Source organism: Rhinolophus ferrumequinum, chromosome 6 (genome assembly GCF_004115265.2).
Source record: "Rhinolophus ferrumequinum isolate MPI-CBG mRhiFer1 chromosome 6, mRhiFer1_v1.p, whole genome shotgun sequence".
In the NCBI taxonomy this organism is placed as follows: domain Eukaryota; kingdom Metazoa; phylum Chordata; class Mammalia; order Chiroptera; family Rhinolophidae; genus Rhinolophus; species Rhinolophus ferrumequinum.
The window spans coordinates 58,707,408-58,725,800 of NC_046289.1; the positions used below are offsets into that span (position 1 = coordinate 58,707,408).

Below are 18,393 nucleotides of genomic sequence, written 5' to 3' on the forward strand. Positions count from 1 at the left end.
ATGTCTGAGACTATTTTTGTCATCTATAAAGTGTTTTTATCTACTCTCTGACAGGATGATATGAGAAAGTTTGTAAAAAAGTGCTTAATATAGTGGACTTTCAGCTAAGCAGTAATTAACAGTAAAAGCTAAGACCACATCTCCTGGTAGTCACATCATACTGTTTGTTCTTACTCAACTATTACAATGTATAGTCAGGGTTCAGAAAACAGAATCCACTCTGACTAGTTTAGCAGAAAATAATTCTTCACAATATTTACCCATCTAACATGTGTTGTCCTCCACGGTTTTCCTATTTAATTTTTTTAAATGCCAGTTATGACCCACTGAGTTGATTTCATGTCTCGCTAATGAATCGTGACCCACAGATGGAAATACTCTATTGTAGGGTATTAAATGGCCTAGAGAAACACTGGAAGGAGAGAAGAAACAAACTCTATCCTGTGCTTCCAGAAACTGGACAGCCTAGAGAGCTGCCCACTCCAGAAGCACTCTGTATGACCCACACTCACAAAAAAGATGCCTCATCAGTCCCACACTAGTGCATCTGATTGACAAAGCCTAAGCGATACCCAAAGCCCTGGTGCAAAGGAGTCTGGGAAGTACAGTAAAGGAAAGCACACCTAGAAGGTTGCAATAGATGTTAATCAAACTATCCCCAGAATCAGCACCCCGCCAATGTTACATTGGTAGTGAAATGCTGCTTAAATATATGTACTCAAAAGTACATGGGCTGGACAAACCCAGTGGCCTAAGCATACATCATTACATATATTTTATCCCGATTCAACTGCATATTTTCTTTTTTCTTTTTTTAGATTTTTATTGGGGAAGGGGAAAAGGACTTTATTGGGGAACAGTGTGTACTTCCAGGATTTTTTTCCAAGTCAAGTTGTTGTCCTTTCAGTCTTAGTTGTGGAGGGCACAGCTCAGCTTCCAGGTCCAGTTGCCGTTGCTAGTTGCAGGGGGCGCAGCCCACCATCCCTTGTGGGAGTCGAACCCGCAACCTTGTGGTTGAGAGGACACATTCCAACCAACTGAGTCATCCGGGAGCTCAGCGGCAGCTCAGCTCAAGGTGCCGTGTTCAATTTTAGTTGCAGGGGGCGCTGCCCACCATCCCTTGCGGGACTCGAGGAATTGAACTGGCAACCTTGTGGTTGAGAGCCCCACTGGCCCATGTGGGAATCGAACCGGCAGCCTTCGGAGTTAGGAGCACGAAGCTCCAACCGCCTGAGCCACCGGGCCGGCCCTCAACTGCGTATTTTCTTGGATACAGCCTATTATTTCTACTTCAGTGAGGGGAAACTCACTTCAGTGAGGGAAACAACCCGTACAATTTACTTGATGGAATGAAATTCAGAGGAACAAACAACTGGAAATTCCCAAGTTATATTTCCTTTCACAAAACATATTCTGCCCAGCCAAGCTAAGGTCTACCAAAAGAATGATTAAAAAACAAACAAACAAACAAAAACTAAAAATTAAGATTCTCTTCTTCCTATCCTCAAAGAAATCTTCAGATTAAAAAAAAAATAGTTTGGGGGGATCTGTAATTGATGTATATTTGATTTAAAAAATAAACTGTATTAGTTTACCATGCAGATTTATACAACAATTAAATGTAGAAAAACACCAGAAAGCAGAGCTCTGTGAGATCCAAACAGAGCACCCTTTCTTTGACCATAACAGAACCACATATTTTTAAAAGCTGAAGATATTAAGTTTACAGAAGTGCAAAACAACACTAAACAAAAATTCTTTATTTTTATGAAAAAGGCATGTTTTCTCATTTTCTATTCTTGCATACATTTTAATTCTTTCCAGTGGAACCAAAACCTCCTGAACCCCTTTTAGTGTCATCTAAAACCTGAAAAGACATAAAGGTTGCAAGCCATATAGTTAATTTCAGATCCTCTTTCACTTCTCCCCAGCTCCTAATTAGTAAGACTTTTATTCTTGCTATAACATCTTTTTAAAAAGGAGGTTGCAACAAAAAAATTACTTTTAAAAAACCTCCATAAATTTAAATATTGGATAATTTTCTAAAAAGCTAAGGAAATAGAATTTCACAGTATATTTAAATGATTTGTCATCCCAAATAATGCTATGATAGTTATAAAAATCATTTCAAGAAATTCTAAAACTAAGATTTTAATTTTGCTTAAATTGGGACTAAGTCATATATGCTACTATTTAATTACAAATAGCATTTTAAATCCTCAAAATTGTATTTTTCTTTCAATGCAGATGTTACATCATTCATTCCCTATTCAGTTTTTATGATACTTACTTGAACTTCCTCTATTTCAGGATAAAAAATCCGTTCACAAATGAGCTGTGCAATTCGGTCACCCTTTTTGACTTCAAAGGGAAAAAAACAGTTTATTACTGATGTTTCATGAATGCATTCTCTATATCTTGCTTTCTACAATAAGAATTACAAGTTACCATGTTTTAATTAGATATATATGTAACTCAGAAAATTCACTGCATTTATGTGACTATATATTTAACATACCTTCAAACTTTTCTTTGCCAAAATTAAACAGTACAACACCAATATTTCCTCTGTAATCTTCATCTATGACACCAGCTGAAGAAAAGAAAAACAGTATTAGCTTGGTTATGCTACCAAAACACTGAGAGTGTATGATGACCTCAACATCACTCTTATGTAGCTCTGATATTTTTATCCTTATAGCTTGCAACAAGTGAATCTTGCTCTGGTACGACCTATGTAAAGCCTCAAAACTAAGAAACAATATTACTAAAATACTAATAGAAATTTAGAAAATAGTCCTAATTTTCCACCCCATCATTCTTACAAATGGTGACCATTTCCTACTCTAAAGTGGGAGTAGGCACTTAGCATCTCAGACAGGTCGTTCTGAATTGCTCTCTCCAAACCCACTGTCTATCTGATGCACACCTGCCAAAAAGACAAGGAGAAAATTATGATTTGGGTTTTAAAGGCTTTTCCTAGCAGCAGCTTCCCACTACTATCCAAGTTGAAATATGACTGAGTGATAAATAAAAATGTCAAAAAGTCTGAAGATCTGCAGTGGAGTAAGTTGATGCTAACATTGTTAAGCAGAAATCTAACAAATATCAGGAGACTCCATTTTTATAACAGAAATGGAGCTGAAAGTTTCAGTTCATTGTCTACCTCTCCTTTTATTTTGAGCCACCATCCTTTCTTAGAGCATGTTCTCTCAGAAGACGTTAGCACACAAGCTTAATGAGTACACTTTTACAGAGAGCCATGTATAATTAGTACCCGTTTGAGATTATAAACACAAGGGCAGCAAATCTTTATCAGAGACAAACTTAAGCCAGGGCCTAGTCGTGGCCCAGAGAGGTTCAGTTGCCAGGCTTGTTAGCATTTATCTTTGGGCCAAGAATTTAAAATGTTTCCATAAATACAAGCACAGATAATACAAGTGCACCAGGCCTTCTGATTTCCTTTTTTTAATATTAGACATAATTTACAATTTAATGGTTTTTAGTGTATTCAGAGTTCTACATCCCATCACCTAACAATCAATTTTAGAACATTTTCATTACCGCAAAAAGAAATCCCCTATCTACTAGCAGTCACTCCTCAACCCCCCACTGCCAATTTCCTTTTATACATGTTAATTCTTTTCCTTCAGTTTGTAAAATGCTGGAGAATTCATGTGAACCTAATTCAGTGTAACATCTTATTAACACCTGCCTCCTAAAAAAACAAAAAAACTCATTAAAGGAAAAAAAAAGGAAATAAAAGTAAAAAGGAATTTAGCTCCACGGGTACTAATGCTGGTTGGTGAGACTCAATTATTTGAAGATCAACTGAAAAAAAAATTTTCTTTAGAACAAGGATAAGCATTTCTTTTCAACTTTTCTCATATAGGAAAAAAAAGCAAATTTAAAAAAAGTTCCACCACAGGAAAAATACTCAAAAAAACCAACATTTTAGATTTTCCCACTGGATTATAATAGTATAAATGAACCCCTGTGCTTTATGAATAAATTACTAGGATGTAGTGAAATTGAATTTAAGCACTTCTTAAAAGGTTCCTGAAACAAAATTTTAAGAGTTTAAATTAAAGATAAATAACATTTTAACAGAGAGAAGGGTGAGTATAAAAGTGGCTGAAAAGCAGCAGAGAATCATGTCTAGACTAAAGGAAACAGTCTATTCCTTTCTAGCTATAGAGCAATGAAACTGACCAATTCAAAGAATACTGAAGCCTGGTTTCTTTCCCCACTGCCGGTTAACCGTTAAATTAATGCTTAGTATTTATTGAAAGAATTGATATAAAGATGGGATCATCTCTTTTCTATGTTATCTATGTGCAGAAAGTTTTGGCTGCAAGAACAATGTGGATCAGATTTCATAAGGACACCACTCAGTACAACATGTTATTCCATGCCAGGACAGATGACCGCAGTAGGAATCTCCAGGCTGCGAGGCTTGAAGTACAGGATAGAACGCATTTATCTAGAATGCTTTAGATAAAGACAACATGGACTGACTTCTGAACTCTTGTTTCTATTTTATTAGAACATTTTTAGATTACCCAAATAGTACAAATACATACGAGTATAAAGTAAAAGCTAATGACGTTCCCCTATCCTTCCTCAGGTAGCCAATGTTACAGTAATATACCGAGGGTGCCAAAAAAAATGTACACTTTTTAAGAGATGTTATCTACCGTGTTTTCCAGAATATAAGACCTAGCTGGACCATAAGCTCTAATGCGTCTTTTGGAGCAAAAATTAACATAAGACCCGGTCTTATTTTACTATAATGCAAGACTGTGTCTTATATGAGACTGGTGTTATATTAATGTTTGCTTCAAGAGATGCATTAGAGCTGATTGTCCAGCTAGGTCTTATTTTCGGGGAGAAACAGTATGTATAGAGTGGTGCAAAAGTAATTGCAGTCTTTGCAATTATTTTTAACCTTTTAAACCGCAATTACTTTTGCACCAACTTAACATTACTTTTCGAAGTTGAATTGAATTACGGTAGCAATGTGTAGTATGACATTCGCTCAAAAGATGGCTCAAAAGATTAATCAACGAATGCTAGTGTCATTTATTGTATTACAATTTTAATAGTTTTTTCCTTTCCTAAAATGTGTAAACATTTTTTTGGCATCCTCTCTGTATTTTACATATTACTTTCTTTTTTTCCACTTAAAATATCATAGGCATCCTTTGAGGTTATATATAAATCATAGTCATTCTTTTAAGAACAAAGATATGGAAATAAAGTACCTTATTTCTATGTAACTATCTCCTAACTATCTCCTACATATTATCACACATTCAGGTTGCTTTCACATTATTGCTATGATAAACAAAGCAGCCCTTTACATATGTCCTAGTGTATTCAGCATTTTAGCCTCTTCAAAGTTTCCAAAAAGCACTTTCCTGGGGCAAAGGGTGTGTACATTTTAAATTTTAATGAATATTACTAGACAATTTGCAAAAAAAGGTGTAGCAATTCAAACTTCTAAAAGCAATATTTAAGAATGCCTATTTCCAAAGTCCTTGCAGTGCCAGATGGTAGCAATCTTTTTAATTCTGGCCAATTTGATGAGTAAAAAATGGTACCTCATGGCGGAGTGACTTTGAATTCCTTTGATGACTATAGCGAGGCCGGACTTCCTTCCTCTGTACATTTATTGCATATTTGCATGTCCTCTTTTCTATTGCTTATAATTTTTTTTTGTCCTCTTCTATATTGCTTATGATAAGGTATTTTTTCTTATCTGTTTGAGTATTTAACTTCTTCATATGACTTCCAAGTATTAATTTTTTAACTATTCTATCTTCTATCATACAAAAACACTTCCTTTTTGTAAAGGCCTTTGCTATATATCTGTAAAGTTGTATCAAATTCAAATGGTTGGGTGTCTTGAATTCTGCAATGCCATGTGATCTACCAAGATTTTATGCTTGACACACAGACATGGGAAAAGCCTTCAACTAAATAAAGGACATGAAGTTGTGTGAAGTCAATTAAAACATGTGGCAAGAAAAGAAAGCCCTCAATTAAAACTTTTTTTTTTCAGCATTTACTCGTATGTCAACAGAATAAAAAATCCAGTAATTCCAAGTTCATTTATCACTCAAAGGCGATTTGACCTTCAAGAAAAGCCCAAGGCTTATTCTTTTTCTACGTAAGGGACATAAGCATCAGGGATATTTCTCTTCATCAGAAAGCAGAAAGTATTTTGAAGTTATCACTGGAAAAATCATGCATTGGAACTGGCAGTGATTAACTGACTTCAGGCAAAAGTTTTAGTGTGTCAAGACTTTGGCATGTCATTTGTTGGAAACCTTTAGTGAAAACTATCCACACCTACCAGATGTGAATTCTGAACAGAATCCTGCATACTCAACTTTTCCCTTTGACCCTTATTTACAGCCTGTGATTTCTAACAATATCTCTCTTCTGAAATAAAAACTGTGGCCAACTATGATAAACTTGTGCCTAAGAGACATTTTTAAGATACTCTGCATCCAAGAACACACCACAATGTAACTGTATAAATAATAGCACACCAACCACCAGGCAAACTAACTTTCCATTTCTTTTACATGACTTTTTTTCAGAGGGTTATTTTAAACAGAGCCAAAATTAGTAACAAAGTTGGGGGAAAAAAGTTTCCACGTGAAAAAAAAAAAATCTGTGAAGCCCCTAGGGGACAGGAAATATAATTTACAGGATCTAGTATGTGCCAAGCAGTGTTGAGCGCTTTACATACAATATCAGTTACTCTTCCCACACTTCATAGACAGGTATATTAATTTTCATTTTACAGATGTGGAAACTGAGGATCAGAAAAGTTAAGTAATAACTAACTAGTTAGTGACAAAGCTGGAACCCAAATCCAGTTGTTTCTCCAAAGCTCATGTTCCTTTCACGACCCTTTGAAATTTCTTTAAAATATACACAATCTCTTATATAAAAGATTACCATATATGAAAGATTAATTACCATATATAAAAGATTAATTACCATACCAATCTTTTACCATATAAAAGATTAATTACTTCTGAAAGTATTTTTGACAATCAAGCATAGCTGAGCCCAGGCAAACCTCAGCCCGAGTGGGCTATCTATCGCTGTTGTGTAGACTCAGCTCCTCTCTTCACTCCCTAAGACCTCCTTCTAGGCTCCTGTCTTGCCCCACAGCACCACCTAGTGACACCATGGGGAGACTAATGGCAGGTTGTACATAGCCCAGGGGCAAGCTCATCTGGGCCTTGTGCCCCTGCAGTGGAAGTAATACTGAGCCAATACAGCAGTGCTTGGTTGGTGGAGGGATAGCAGGGTGATCCATAGCAGTGTAACTGAAGTGGCAAGAACATGGGATGGGAATCATATGCATGGAGATTCCAGTTTCTAACATGTCAATGTGGGCTCATCTCCGAGCCAGTTTCCTCATCTGTTAAAAAGTAGCTTTGTAAATGGTGGGAGGCGGAGCATCTATCATACGCACCTATCTGAGGGCCAAGATGTCTTGTTAGTGAAGCACTCGCTCACTATCAATGGAGATAAAGGGTCAGACATGGGGAACCTGTCAGTGGAGTCTGGACCCCAATGAGGAGATCCGAAGCAAGGGAGCCATATTAGGAAAGTGAGAACTTCCTTACAGTATGATCTTACAACAAAGGGGCCCCTACATGAAAGGGGCCCTATGAGGAGGTTGGTGATTTTGGGAGACACGAGCAAGGCTTTGTTATAAGGGCAATAGGAGCCACTGAGGACTAGCTGGCCAAGAAATGTATGTAGAAAAGCAGTTTTCTCTCCTGACTTTAGGGAAAGATTCTTTCTGCATTTTGCCAAACATGGATGCCTCTCTTACGGAGGTCAGTAAATTCTTATTATAAGATAGACCTGCATTTTCTGGAACCTATATATTAATAATTGCTTAAATAATAACAAAAGCTTTTCCTTCCCTTATAATAACAACCTTTCTTCTAAGAATAGACTCATTTTTAGACTAAATACAGATTATCATTAAACCAAGGCAAAAATCCTATCTGTCAGATAGTGTCTAGTTAGCCTATTAGTAAAGTAACATTCATTTCATTCATTTATTATAAAAATTAGACATGATCAAATAGCATTTGAAACTGTATCATAATTGTCTATTATTCACATAGAAATTTCTAAAAGGCAAGACACAACAAAAATCATTTCCTTTTCTTGAAGATAAAACTAAAACTTGTCATTTGATTACTACCTCTTAAGCAAAAGCAAAATAGTTAGAGAATAAAAAAGTAAATACATTACCTCCTACATCTATGAAGTGTTTTGCAGCCAATCCAGAACGCGGAGCTAAAACACAAAAAAGGAGAAATTGGCTATTTTAAGGGGGAAGGGCAATATGGGATATAATTGACAAATTTAAGCATGTTATTCTCATCTCTTTTACTATTGATATTCATCTTAGCTTTAGATGGTTCTGAATTCACGAATATATTTATCATACTGTATTAACAAAATAGACAAGAATAGTTTAGAAAAATTTGACCAAGTTTAATTTGAAGCCAACTTAAGCCAGTCCCACACAACTCCAGTCAAAGTGAGGATCTACGGTGGTATAGCTGTGACCTGCTGGAATGAAATGCTCCAGTGCGTACAACCGTAGGCAGCTCTGAAATCTAGCTACAATGGGAGGACTGCAACCGGCAGGAACATGGAACTGAGGAAGGACTTTTGTTTTAAGATGGGACAGCTGAGCATACTGCAATGTACACAGACAGGAAGAAGGCAGAGAGATAAAGAGAGGCAGATACCTAATCGAAGAGTAGCAGAACTTAGCCTAGAACTTGGGACTCCTACTCATGAGTCAGATGCCAAGACAGGTCTGTATGAAACAAATGAACCAGAGTAAGAATAAAAGGCTTAATATCATCAAGCAAAACGCCAAAAACTAAACTTAAAAACTCAATTCCATTATGCTTTTCATTCTTACTGTGCTTTCTGTGCTTTTTATTTTTAAAATGAAAAAAATCAAAAGCTAAATTTATACCTTATACTTGCTGACTTGGACATCAGGCCTACCATTAACTATCCTAACTTCTAGTATTTTACTCCAGAATAACTTAAATCAGGAAACTTTGTCATTAAATGTTGCCCTTTCCTGTCCTTTTATTTCACTCCATCTTCTGATATTTTTTGCCCCAAAATACACTAAAAATGCAGTCAATGCTGTCAAAAAGAGATAGATAGAGAGTTCATCTCATTTTCCTTTTAAATGCTGAAGTATCAGCAGTTCTCACACTCATGGCTAACAAGACAGTGGTAGTCTAGCTACTACCTCCCATTCCGGGGGCGGGGGTGTGGCACAGTTCCATTTGCTCCTTCATGTTTATTCAAGTTAGTCGGAAAGTAATTATGCTCTTGAAAAGTACTTTTAAGCTTTTTCCAATTGACAACTGACTCACTCCAGAAAAGTCAGACCTATTGACCCGCACTCTATTTTGCTTAGCTCCTCCCACTGAGATGTTTCCCTCTAGCCCACTGAAGAGTCTAGTATCCCTTACCCTAACATACCTCACGGGGGAAAAACCCACAGGGGAAAAGGCTAAGTGGGACCAACAGGGGTTAAAAGTTTTACTCTCACAATATAAAATGCCATATCCATTTTCCTAAGCTTGTTTCTATCTTCTTACATAACAAATACTAGCCATGCTCATCACCATCTTCATAAAGAAATCTGACTTCATATGCAATCTGGTCCTTGGAAGGGCAAGTTGGCGTTAACACTGGAAAAAGTGGCAGTTAAAAATCAACTACATTTTCAGTTTTTCTCACAGGGAGTGGTTGTGAGAACTACCTCTTGGGCCAATACAAGCTTCCTAAAAGCTCAAATAAGGAACCAGAAAAACAGCAGCTATAGAGGCAAAGGCAGATATAGGCATACCTCGTTTTGTTGCACCTCGCTTTACTGTGCTTCACAGATATTGTGTTTTTTACAAATTGAAGGTAAGACCCTCCACCAGCAAAAAGGTTACAACTTGCTGAAGGCTCAGATGATGGTTAGCATTTTTAGCAATAAAGTATTTTTTAATTAAGGTATGTACATTTTTTAAACATTAGGCTGTTGCACACTTAGTAGATTACAACATAGTGTAAACATAACTTTTATTATGCATTGGGAAACGAAAAAATCCATGACTTGCTTGTGATATTTGCTTCATTGCTGTAGTTTGAAACCGAACCCACAATATCTCCGAGACATGCCTGTATATAAATGCAAGTTTTCAAATGGCTGTATTTGCCACCACAGATGCCACTTAATTTTAGGACACAGGCTGAGCAATCTCTTCCCTCATTTATAACCCAAAGAAATTTACATGAAGGAACACATCGCAAAGGAAAAGCAGACAAATCCTTACCTATGTCTTAAACCACTTACCTACTCTTCCATAGCACCCAGAAGGAAGAGCTATTTGAATGTCGGTTTTCACAAGGATTTTCTCCATTGGTGGTACTGTGTAATCATAGGCACTAGGAAGATATTTGAAAAGAACTGGTATTTAGATATAGTAATTCTCTACAAAGTGTTCTATTGAAAGAGGTGACGACATGTAAATGTATTCTCTCCTGAACAAAAGTGGTGGGGAAATTGAGGTAATTATTTAGCAGACTTCTAAAAGGTGTATGCTTCAGTAACGCAGTATGAAAAGAGGAAGCGAGAACAAAGAAAGAGTAAATAATAGCTGCAGATAGCTAACATTTATTAAGCCTTACTCTGCCTCAGGCACAGTTCTAACGGCTTTATATAACTCATGTTGTTCTCACAACAATCCTCTAAGCAATTAGGGAAAACATTCAGAAGGAAAGGGGAAAATGGGTGGACAAAATAAGGGCGTAGAGCTGTGCTGCATCTTTTCTGCTGGTCTTGGTAGTTTACCAAGCGGTGCCCATGAACTTCACTGGCTGACGTGGAGAGCTGCCCACTGTGAACAGCCCTGGAGATGGCACTGCTGAGGAACTGATTCTCTGCGGTCCACCCCGCAAACGTTGGCTGCTATTACTGTAGCCCCCTCACTGGCAGAAATTGAAGAGATTTTACAATAAGCAGAGCTGGAAGGTACTTTGAAAACCTTAATTAAGGCTGGTAAAAGCGATACTGTACTTTTACTTCTTTCAATGACCTCTTTAAATAGTTTAAATTTCCTCTTTAAATAGTTAACCCCTAATTTATTAGAGATCAGTTATTTCCATGTCCATCCAGTATACAGAAAGTCACCTGTGTTTATGAGGATGCTTAACAGGTGCCTTAAGTCAAAGTCTCCCCTGACTCACAGCAGTTCCCAGACATGGTGTAGGCAAACTACATCACTCTATTTTTATTCATAAAAATTAAGGGACTGAATTATATTCCTTTCAGCTACAAGAGTCTATACTTCACTTTTCTTTTTCTTTCTCTTCTCCCTTACCATCATTACACACTTTCTCCCCTACTCCTGTACTTATGACTTAGATCAGCAGTTCTCACATTAGAATTACCTGGAATGCTTTAAAATATATCCTAAGGCTCAGGACTTAGTCATGTAATAAATGTCCCCTACCTCCAATATCACTTTCCACCTACCTTAGTGGTTCTCAGACTTGGACACAGTAATCCGGGGGGAAAAGCACTGAATTCAGGCTCAAAAATTCTATCCCATTCTAGCCTTTGGGTTATCAATTCAGCTCTTCACAAACTCCCTCATCTATAAAAAATAACACTCCTCTACTTCAGGATTGTTGTGAGTTTTTGAAAAAATAGCATATGGGAAAAGCTTTTAGTACAGGTAAAAAGTGGACAAATGAAAAGATGGTAGTATTACCAACATCCCTGCTTTTTACATTCGGGCCCTTTCTGAACTTTCCAGTCCTTGGGGCTAACTGGAATATGGACGTGTGAAGAAATTTCATTAACCCTTTAAGGCAGAAGCAGCCTTCATTAATCCTTCTTAGGTATTTTCATACTCAGCATCTAGGCTCCCACCAGGGCTTTTTATTTTTTCTATTGGGCACAACATCACGCCCAGGCCTGGAAGGCCAACGTGGGCCTTCTTCATCTCTACCTTCCATTTGGGGAGGATACTATAAATGTTGCACCACAACAACGCCTCACAGGACATTTATTGATATTTATTTCCCATTCTGCATTCTTTGCCCAATTCCCTACGGAATTTATGCTAAGGAGTAAAGCTAAAATTCTCAACACAAAGGCGGAAACACTACATATATGCAACAAATGTCAGTTTTTGTAATCTTTTAAGTGCATGTTCCAAGCTGTGGCAGAATATAAGTTACCGTGACTGAGAGCTCTAAACTTCGGGAATTGGGCCTCCTCTGCGGGGCTAGGGATGGCGGGGACAGAAGGCGGCCCTCAGCATCTTCGCCTGGGCAGGCCTTTCCCGGGGGAGCCGGCGGCCGGCGGTCACCACTCACCTGTACAGGTCATAGCCTGCGGCCCGCGCAGACCCCTTGGATGGGGCAGTGGCGTGCTCTGAGAGCCGGACAAAGCGGAGCCGTGTGCCGCCCTCCTCCGCAGGGCGTGGCCGCTTGCTGGGGGAGATGACAGGGGCCTCTTCAGAGCAAGGCATGGTAGGACAGTACAGGTGAGGAAAAGAGCACAGGGAAGAAAAGGGCGCAAAATGAGCCCACGCCGCTGAGCACAAACTACATAAATTCTAAATTTCCCGCCAGTAGCTCCCCGCCCCGCCCCCTCCTCCTGGACGAGCCCACAGTTTGGCTCAGAGGGAAGGCGGGATTCAAATTTGGGGCTGGAAACCCTTCACCGAAAGCAGATTTGGGATCGGAAACTATTGAGCATTTTTAAGCTTTCTAAACTCAGCGCATGGGTCCAAAGTAGGGGGATAACACCTATGGTCTCCCCCATACACAATAGAAAAACCACCCCTCATCCCCACGGGGGGAAGCCAAATGGACTCGCTCCTGCGCCGCGGGGGCCTGCGCGCCCTCCTACTTCCCTTGCCCGCCGAAGCCCGGTTGGCTAATCCGCGGGTCTCCTCCCAGGCCCCGAGGGGGGGGCGGGGACTGCCGGCCGCCTTCCCTCCTCTCCACGATTTAGGAAATTTAGGAAATTTAGGCCCCGACGTTACTAGCGCCGCGACTTCGTTGGGTTAGGCTGCGAGCGCTGGCCAGCGGCGGGACCGTCCCCAGCTGCGCTGCTCCCGGCGGGGTGGGGACGAGGGGCGGGCCTGGCGGGAAGAGTCCCGCCATCTCGACGTTTGTCCTTGCGCTGCGCGCGTCTTTACACGCTGAGCGGAGCAAAGACAGGAAATTGTAGCAGATCGCAGGGCGAGGGCAGAGGGGAGTCATTTGCCCCCAGCTTTAGGCGTTTGTTGGTTGTCCGCTCCAGCTGGCGCGCGCCTGGTCTGCACCCTAGAGACGCGCGTCCCTGTAAAGTGACCTCGGAAGCAGTAGTCGCTGCCTTCCGACGAGGGGCGCACGGAGGCGGCGCCTTGGCAGCCCTCAGGCTGGCGCAGGCCCTGGGCCTACAGGAACACCGCACGTTTTGTGTCCGGAATCTGGCTGCCACCTCGGGCCGCCTCTGCCTCCCTCCTTCTATTCTCATTTTTTTTTTTTCTGGCCCCCTTTTCTGACACTATCTGCGAAGCCCAGTACCCGGGCCCTGCCCATCTGCTGACTTACCTAGGGTGGTGCCGGCCGTGGCCATGACTCCCCAGGTTCAAATTTCAGGAGGCCCAAAAGCAGGGGAACCGCATCACAATGCCGGTCACAGTCACTGCGCTCATTGCTGCACCTTAGGCTGTAAGCAAGGCAGCATATTCGATTTCGTTACAACACTGACGTACAAGACGGAGTATAGTTCCTCTTAAAAGAGGGCGGGGAGCAAGATCTTAAGGATTACAGCAAAGACAACTCCTAGAACTGTTTTGGATGACCCCACAGCAGCACAGAGGGGGACCCCCGTGGCTATGATTCAAAGATCCTGGGCCATGCTGGTGTAACTTAAAGTGAGGATGAGCAAATCACTTTCTATATAATTGTAAATTGATATTTCTAGGATACAAGTATATCCAGTTATCTCCGGAACTCAAAAATCTGAAAACCAAATTGTAATGCACTTTGTCAAAATAGATACAAGCTGTAGTGGGGCAGTTTTAGAAAAATGACAAATAATGTGCCTTTCTTTACAGGCCCCACCATTGCAATTTTCTTTACAAGCTCCTTTTACTCAATGTTGGAATTCCTTTGGATGATGTTATGGATTATAGTGTTTACACTCTCTTCCCCTGGCCTTTAAATATTACCTGAACCCGGTGGGCTCCCCAAATTTATACCTACAGCAACACGATCTAGGCCCTTCTGCTTTTCCAATCTCATCTAGAGCCATCATCCCTCTCTCATTTCTGGTGCTTCTGGCTACAGTGATTAAAAATTAAAGGAGCGAACAGAAAAGTCAAGACTTTGAGAAGTGATCACATACGGGGGCCCAATGGAATAGGCAAGGAGATCTCTGTCATGCATTCATATAAAAAACATTTATCAGTTTCAAGACCCGCTAGACTTTTCCTGCCTGGGAGTCAATACACATCCTTAATTTATGCTTCATGTTTCAAGTCTCAACTCATACCAGAAAGGCCTTCCCTCAAAAACTTAACTAACCCTGTCTTTCCCTCACCACCATTTTCTATCACAGTAATTAGGGTCTTTTTTTCCCCTGTTCACGCCACATTACTACAACCTGTACTTCTTTTATGTATTTATTTTCTTGTTTATTATTTGCTCTAGTAGACATAGAAGCTCTATGAGTGCTGAAACCATATATGTCTTCATTCACCATTGTATTCTTGGGGCTTAGTTTAGTGCTTGGCTCAGAATGGTGCTTGATAAATGTTTTTTATATGAATGAATGATAGAGATCTCATTGCCTATTCCATTGGGCCCCTGTATATGGTCACTTCTCAAAGTCTTTTGATTTTTCTGTTCGCTTCTTTAATTTTTAATCAAATATTAAATGGAAAATTCCAGAAATAAACAATTCATAAGTTTTAAATTGTGCACTGTTCTGAGTGGTATAATGAAATCTCAAGCTATTCCACCCAGGACATGATTCGTCCTTTTGTCTAGCGTCCCCATGCTGTATATGCTCCCCACCTCCCTATCTGATAGTTACTTAGCAGCCACTTTGATTATCAGATCAATTGATGAGGCATCACAGTGCTTATGCTCAAGTGTGTAGAGCACCCCTGGAAGCTGTTAGAATGAGTTTTGTGTGAGAAAGAGTGACTCCATATTGAATGAGCAAGAGTAACTCCATTTTGGACATACGCAGATAACTTAGCAGACAACACCCAGGTTGCTGCCCGGTTGCCCTGGTAATTGAGTGTAACCAGCTACACTCCGAAGGTCTGCTACTAAAGATAAGAGGATGTCAGGGTCGCTAGCTGGCTGCTCTGAAAAGGTGATTATCAGGAAGGCACTCAGAACTGCATAAGAACTGAGGACTTTTGCAGCTCAGAGAGCCTGTCTCGACTGAGAGGTGACCACGCTGCCACTCTGCTCCAAGAACCCTCCACTCTGCTCTGCTTCACTCTGACCGAACCTCTGCTGGACCAACCTCCCGGACCAGCCACCCTTCGTCACTCCACCAGGACTTTGATTGACTTTGGGACTGGTTTATTACTCTATTTTACCCAATTATTGTATTACTCTGTGTGCTTTACTGTTTGGTGTGTTGATGATTGATGTTTTAGTAAAGAGCATATTGAAAGGCATTTAAGATCTTGCCTGCTCTGTTCTTTGCTCATGCCACAGCTACTGCGGAGTCCTCAGTCAGTGCCAGGTAGATCCTGGGGGTCTGAGAGTCTCTCGGGGGTTTGTCCCCCTGACTTGCAGAAAGAGACTGTGAGCCTAGCAGTCATTCGTGACATCAAGTAATCTTTATTTTACTTAATGACCCCAAAGCCCAAAAGTAGTGATGCTGGCAATTCAGATATTCCAGAGAGAAGCTGCAAAAAGCTTCCTTTAAGTGAAAAGGTGCAAGTTTTCGACTTAGGAACAAAAAAAAAATAATCATATGCTGAGGTGGCTAAGGTTGATGGTAAGAATGAATCTTCTATCTGTGAAATTGTGAAGAAGGAAAAGAAGTTTGTCCTAGTTTTGTTGTTGCATCTCAAACTGCAAAGATTATGGCGACGGTCAGTGATAAGTGCTTAGTTAAGATGGAAAAGGCATTAAAAGGAGGCACTAGGGCATAGAACATGGCAGGACAGATGAATTCTGATACTCTGTGGCAACGCTGTAGGGCATATAATAAAGCCAGGCATAGCGTACAGAGCGAAAAACCCACACAGTCTCCAAAACAAACAAAAGTTATCTGTCTGTGTTCTGGCAACGTAATCAGAAAGCGTGGGTGACAGCCATGTTTTTTATGGAATGATTCCACCAGTACATCCATCACAGGAAGATGAAGGGGGAATAGAGTACCATAAGATAATTTGAGAGAGACAACATTCACATGACTTTTATTATAGTACATTGTTGTAATTGTTCTATTTTATTATTAGTTGTTAATTTCTTACTATACCTAACATATTAAACTTTGTCATAGATATAACATGTATAGGTAAAAAACATAGTACGTATATATGGGGTTCAGTACTATCCATGGTTTACTGTAGGTATCCACTGGGGTGGGGGGGTCTTGGAATGTATTCCCTTCTGATAAGGGAGAACAACTGTATAGGGATTTTTCTCTCTCCTTTTAACAAAGACTTATGAGTACATGGTGATTACTTTATGGCAGTTATATTCTGAGTGTTTTTCATCACAACCAGAAGAAACAAGTGCTGTTATTATCACCATTCTACAGATGGGGATACTGAAGCACAGAGAGCTTAAATAATTTGCTTAAGATCACAGAGCTCACAACTAGAAAGAGATGGAGCCAGGATTCAACTTCAGGTAGTCTGGCTCAGGAGAGTCCTTGCACTTAGCTACTCTGCTCTTTAGGTTTATATGTGCCCTATTGAGACTGTGGTAACTCTTCTTTATACTAAGCCTACTGCTGACTGTGTTCCCAGGTCTGGAAAAGATGTGTGTAGTAAATTAACCAGGCATTCTTAGTTTTATAGTTATCATGCCCTCCTTATTGCAACACTTCCTCACTGGACCACAGTGGGTTTTCCTTCCACCTTACTGTCTGCCTCTTCTCAATCTTCTTCCTGGCTTCTCTTCTTTTCTCAACCTCTGTTCTTACTCAAGATAAAAAGCCTGGGAGTCTTGCTTCCTCTCTCTTTCTCTCAGATCAACCATTATCTAAAAATAGGCTCTTCCTATGAACCACCTAATGTTTTACCCTATTTGATTTTTCTTCATAGCATGTATTGCTACATGATGTTACATATTTATTCATTTCACTTCTTAGTTGCATGTTTTTCCACTAGCATGTAAGCTCCACGATGGACTTAAACTATCTTGAGTTCTTTTCAGATGGTCTGTGTTTTCCTCCTTGTTCTTTTCAGATGCTCTGTATTTCTTTTTATCCTTTTTGCCCTCTTTAAATTTTATAATTAATTTTATTATAATTAATTTTAATTACTTTAATTATTTTATTATTTCACTTTTTCATCTATTAAGTTTTACTTCTGGGTCTATTGTTTTAAATAAATTAAAATATGCATGCTTAATTCATTGGAGTCTAAAACTAAAACAAAATTATCTTTCTCCTGGATAACACAAGGACCTTAGAAGGCTTTAATTCCATTAATGCGTCATTTGACATATATTCGTATTTAATTATTGTCTGGTATTTTAAGTGTATCTTTTCTTTGAATCTCAGCAAGCGTTATTTTTTTAAGATTTTTATTAAAAATATAGCTAACACACACAATATATTATTTTCAGGGGTACACCATAGTTATTCAACATTTATATACCTAAAGAAGTGATCACCGTGATTAGTCCAACAACCATCTGACATCTATGCTATCACAATATTGTTGACTTTATTCCCTATGCTGTATTTGATATCCTGATGATTTATTTGTTTTATACATAAAAATTTGGACCTCTTATTCCCTTTCACGTTTTCCTGCCTTTTAAAATTTTTCTATTACAGTTGACATTCAATATTATTTTATATTAATTCCAGGTGCATAGCATAGAGGTTAGACATTTATATAATTTAAGAAATGATCCCCCTGACTAGTCTAGTACACAGCTGGCGCTATACTTAGTAATCGCCATATCAATGACTATATTCCCTATGCTTTACTTAATATCCCCGTGTCTATTTTGTAACTACCAATTCCTACATCTTAATCCCTTCACCATCACCTTGCCTCCCAACCCCACACGTGTATCATCTCAAGAAATCTAGTACCCATCTTACAC

The 18,393-nt window shown here is 39.4% G+C and overlaps 1 protein-coding gene across 2 annotated transcripts; it reads right to left on the bottom strand.

Annotated features, from left to right (window-relative positions):
• Positions 1–1,740: 1,740 nt before the first annotated feature.
• Positions 1,741–13,840, bottom strand: DUT (deoxyuridine triphosphatase). Of its 2 annotated transcripts, none has more exons than XM_033109691.1 (7): positions 13,684–13,840; positions 12,457–12,595; positions 10,427–10,518; positions 8,296–8,340; positions 2,519–2,593; positions 2,291–2,361; positions 1,741–1,867 (listed from the first exon to the last, which is right to left on the bottom strand). In XM_033109691.1, the coding sequence occupies exons 1-7, from the start codon at positions 13,706–13,708 to the stop codon at positions 1,811–1,813; spliced, it is 504 nt and encodes a 167-aa protein (XP_032965582.1). In that variant the 5' UTR covers positions 13,709–13,840; the 3' UTR covers positions 1,741–1,810. The 2 variants fall into 2 exon arrangements, with proteins under 2 accessions (XP_032965582.1, XP_032965581.1); XM_033109690.1 differs by lacking the exon at positions 13,684–13,840 and adding an exon at positions 13,131–13,444.
• Between the last annotated feature and the right edge of the window lie 4,553 nt (positions 13,841–18,393).

Bases quoted from the DNA above. Each gene is read 5' to 3' on its own strand.
- DUT (XM_033109690.1), bottom strand. From the start codon at position 13,350: ATGACTCCCCTCTGCCCTCGCCCTGCGATCTGCTACAATTTCCTGTCT. The intron at 10,519-12,456 runs GTGAGTGGTGAC...ATATCTTCCTAG, and splicing joins GCAGGCTATGACCTGTACAG to TGCCTATGATTACACAGTAC. The intron at 8,341-10,426 runs GTAAGTGGTTTA...TTTGTGTTTTAG, and splicing joins TGGGTGCTATGGAAGAGTAG to CTCCGCGTTCTGGATTGGCT.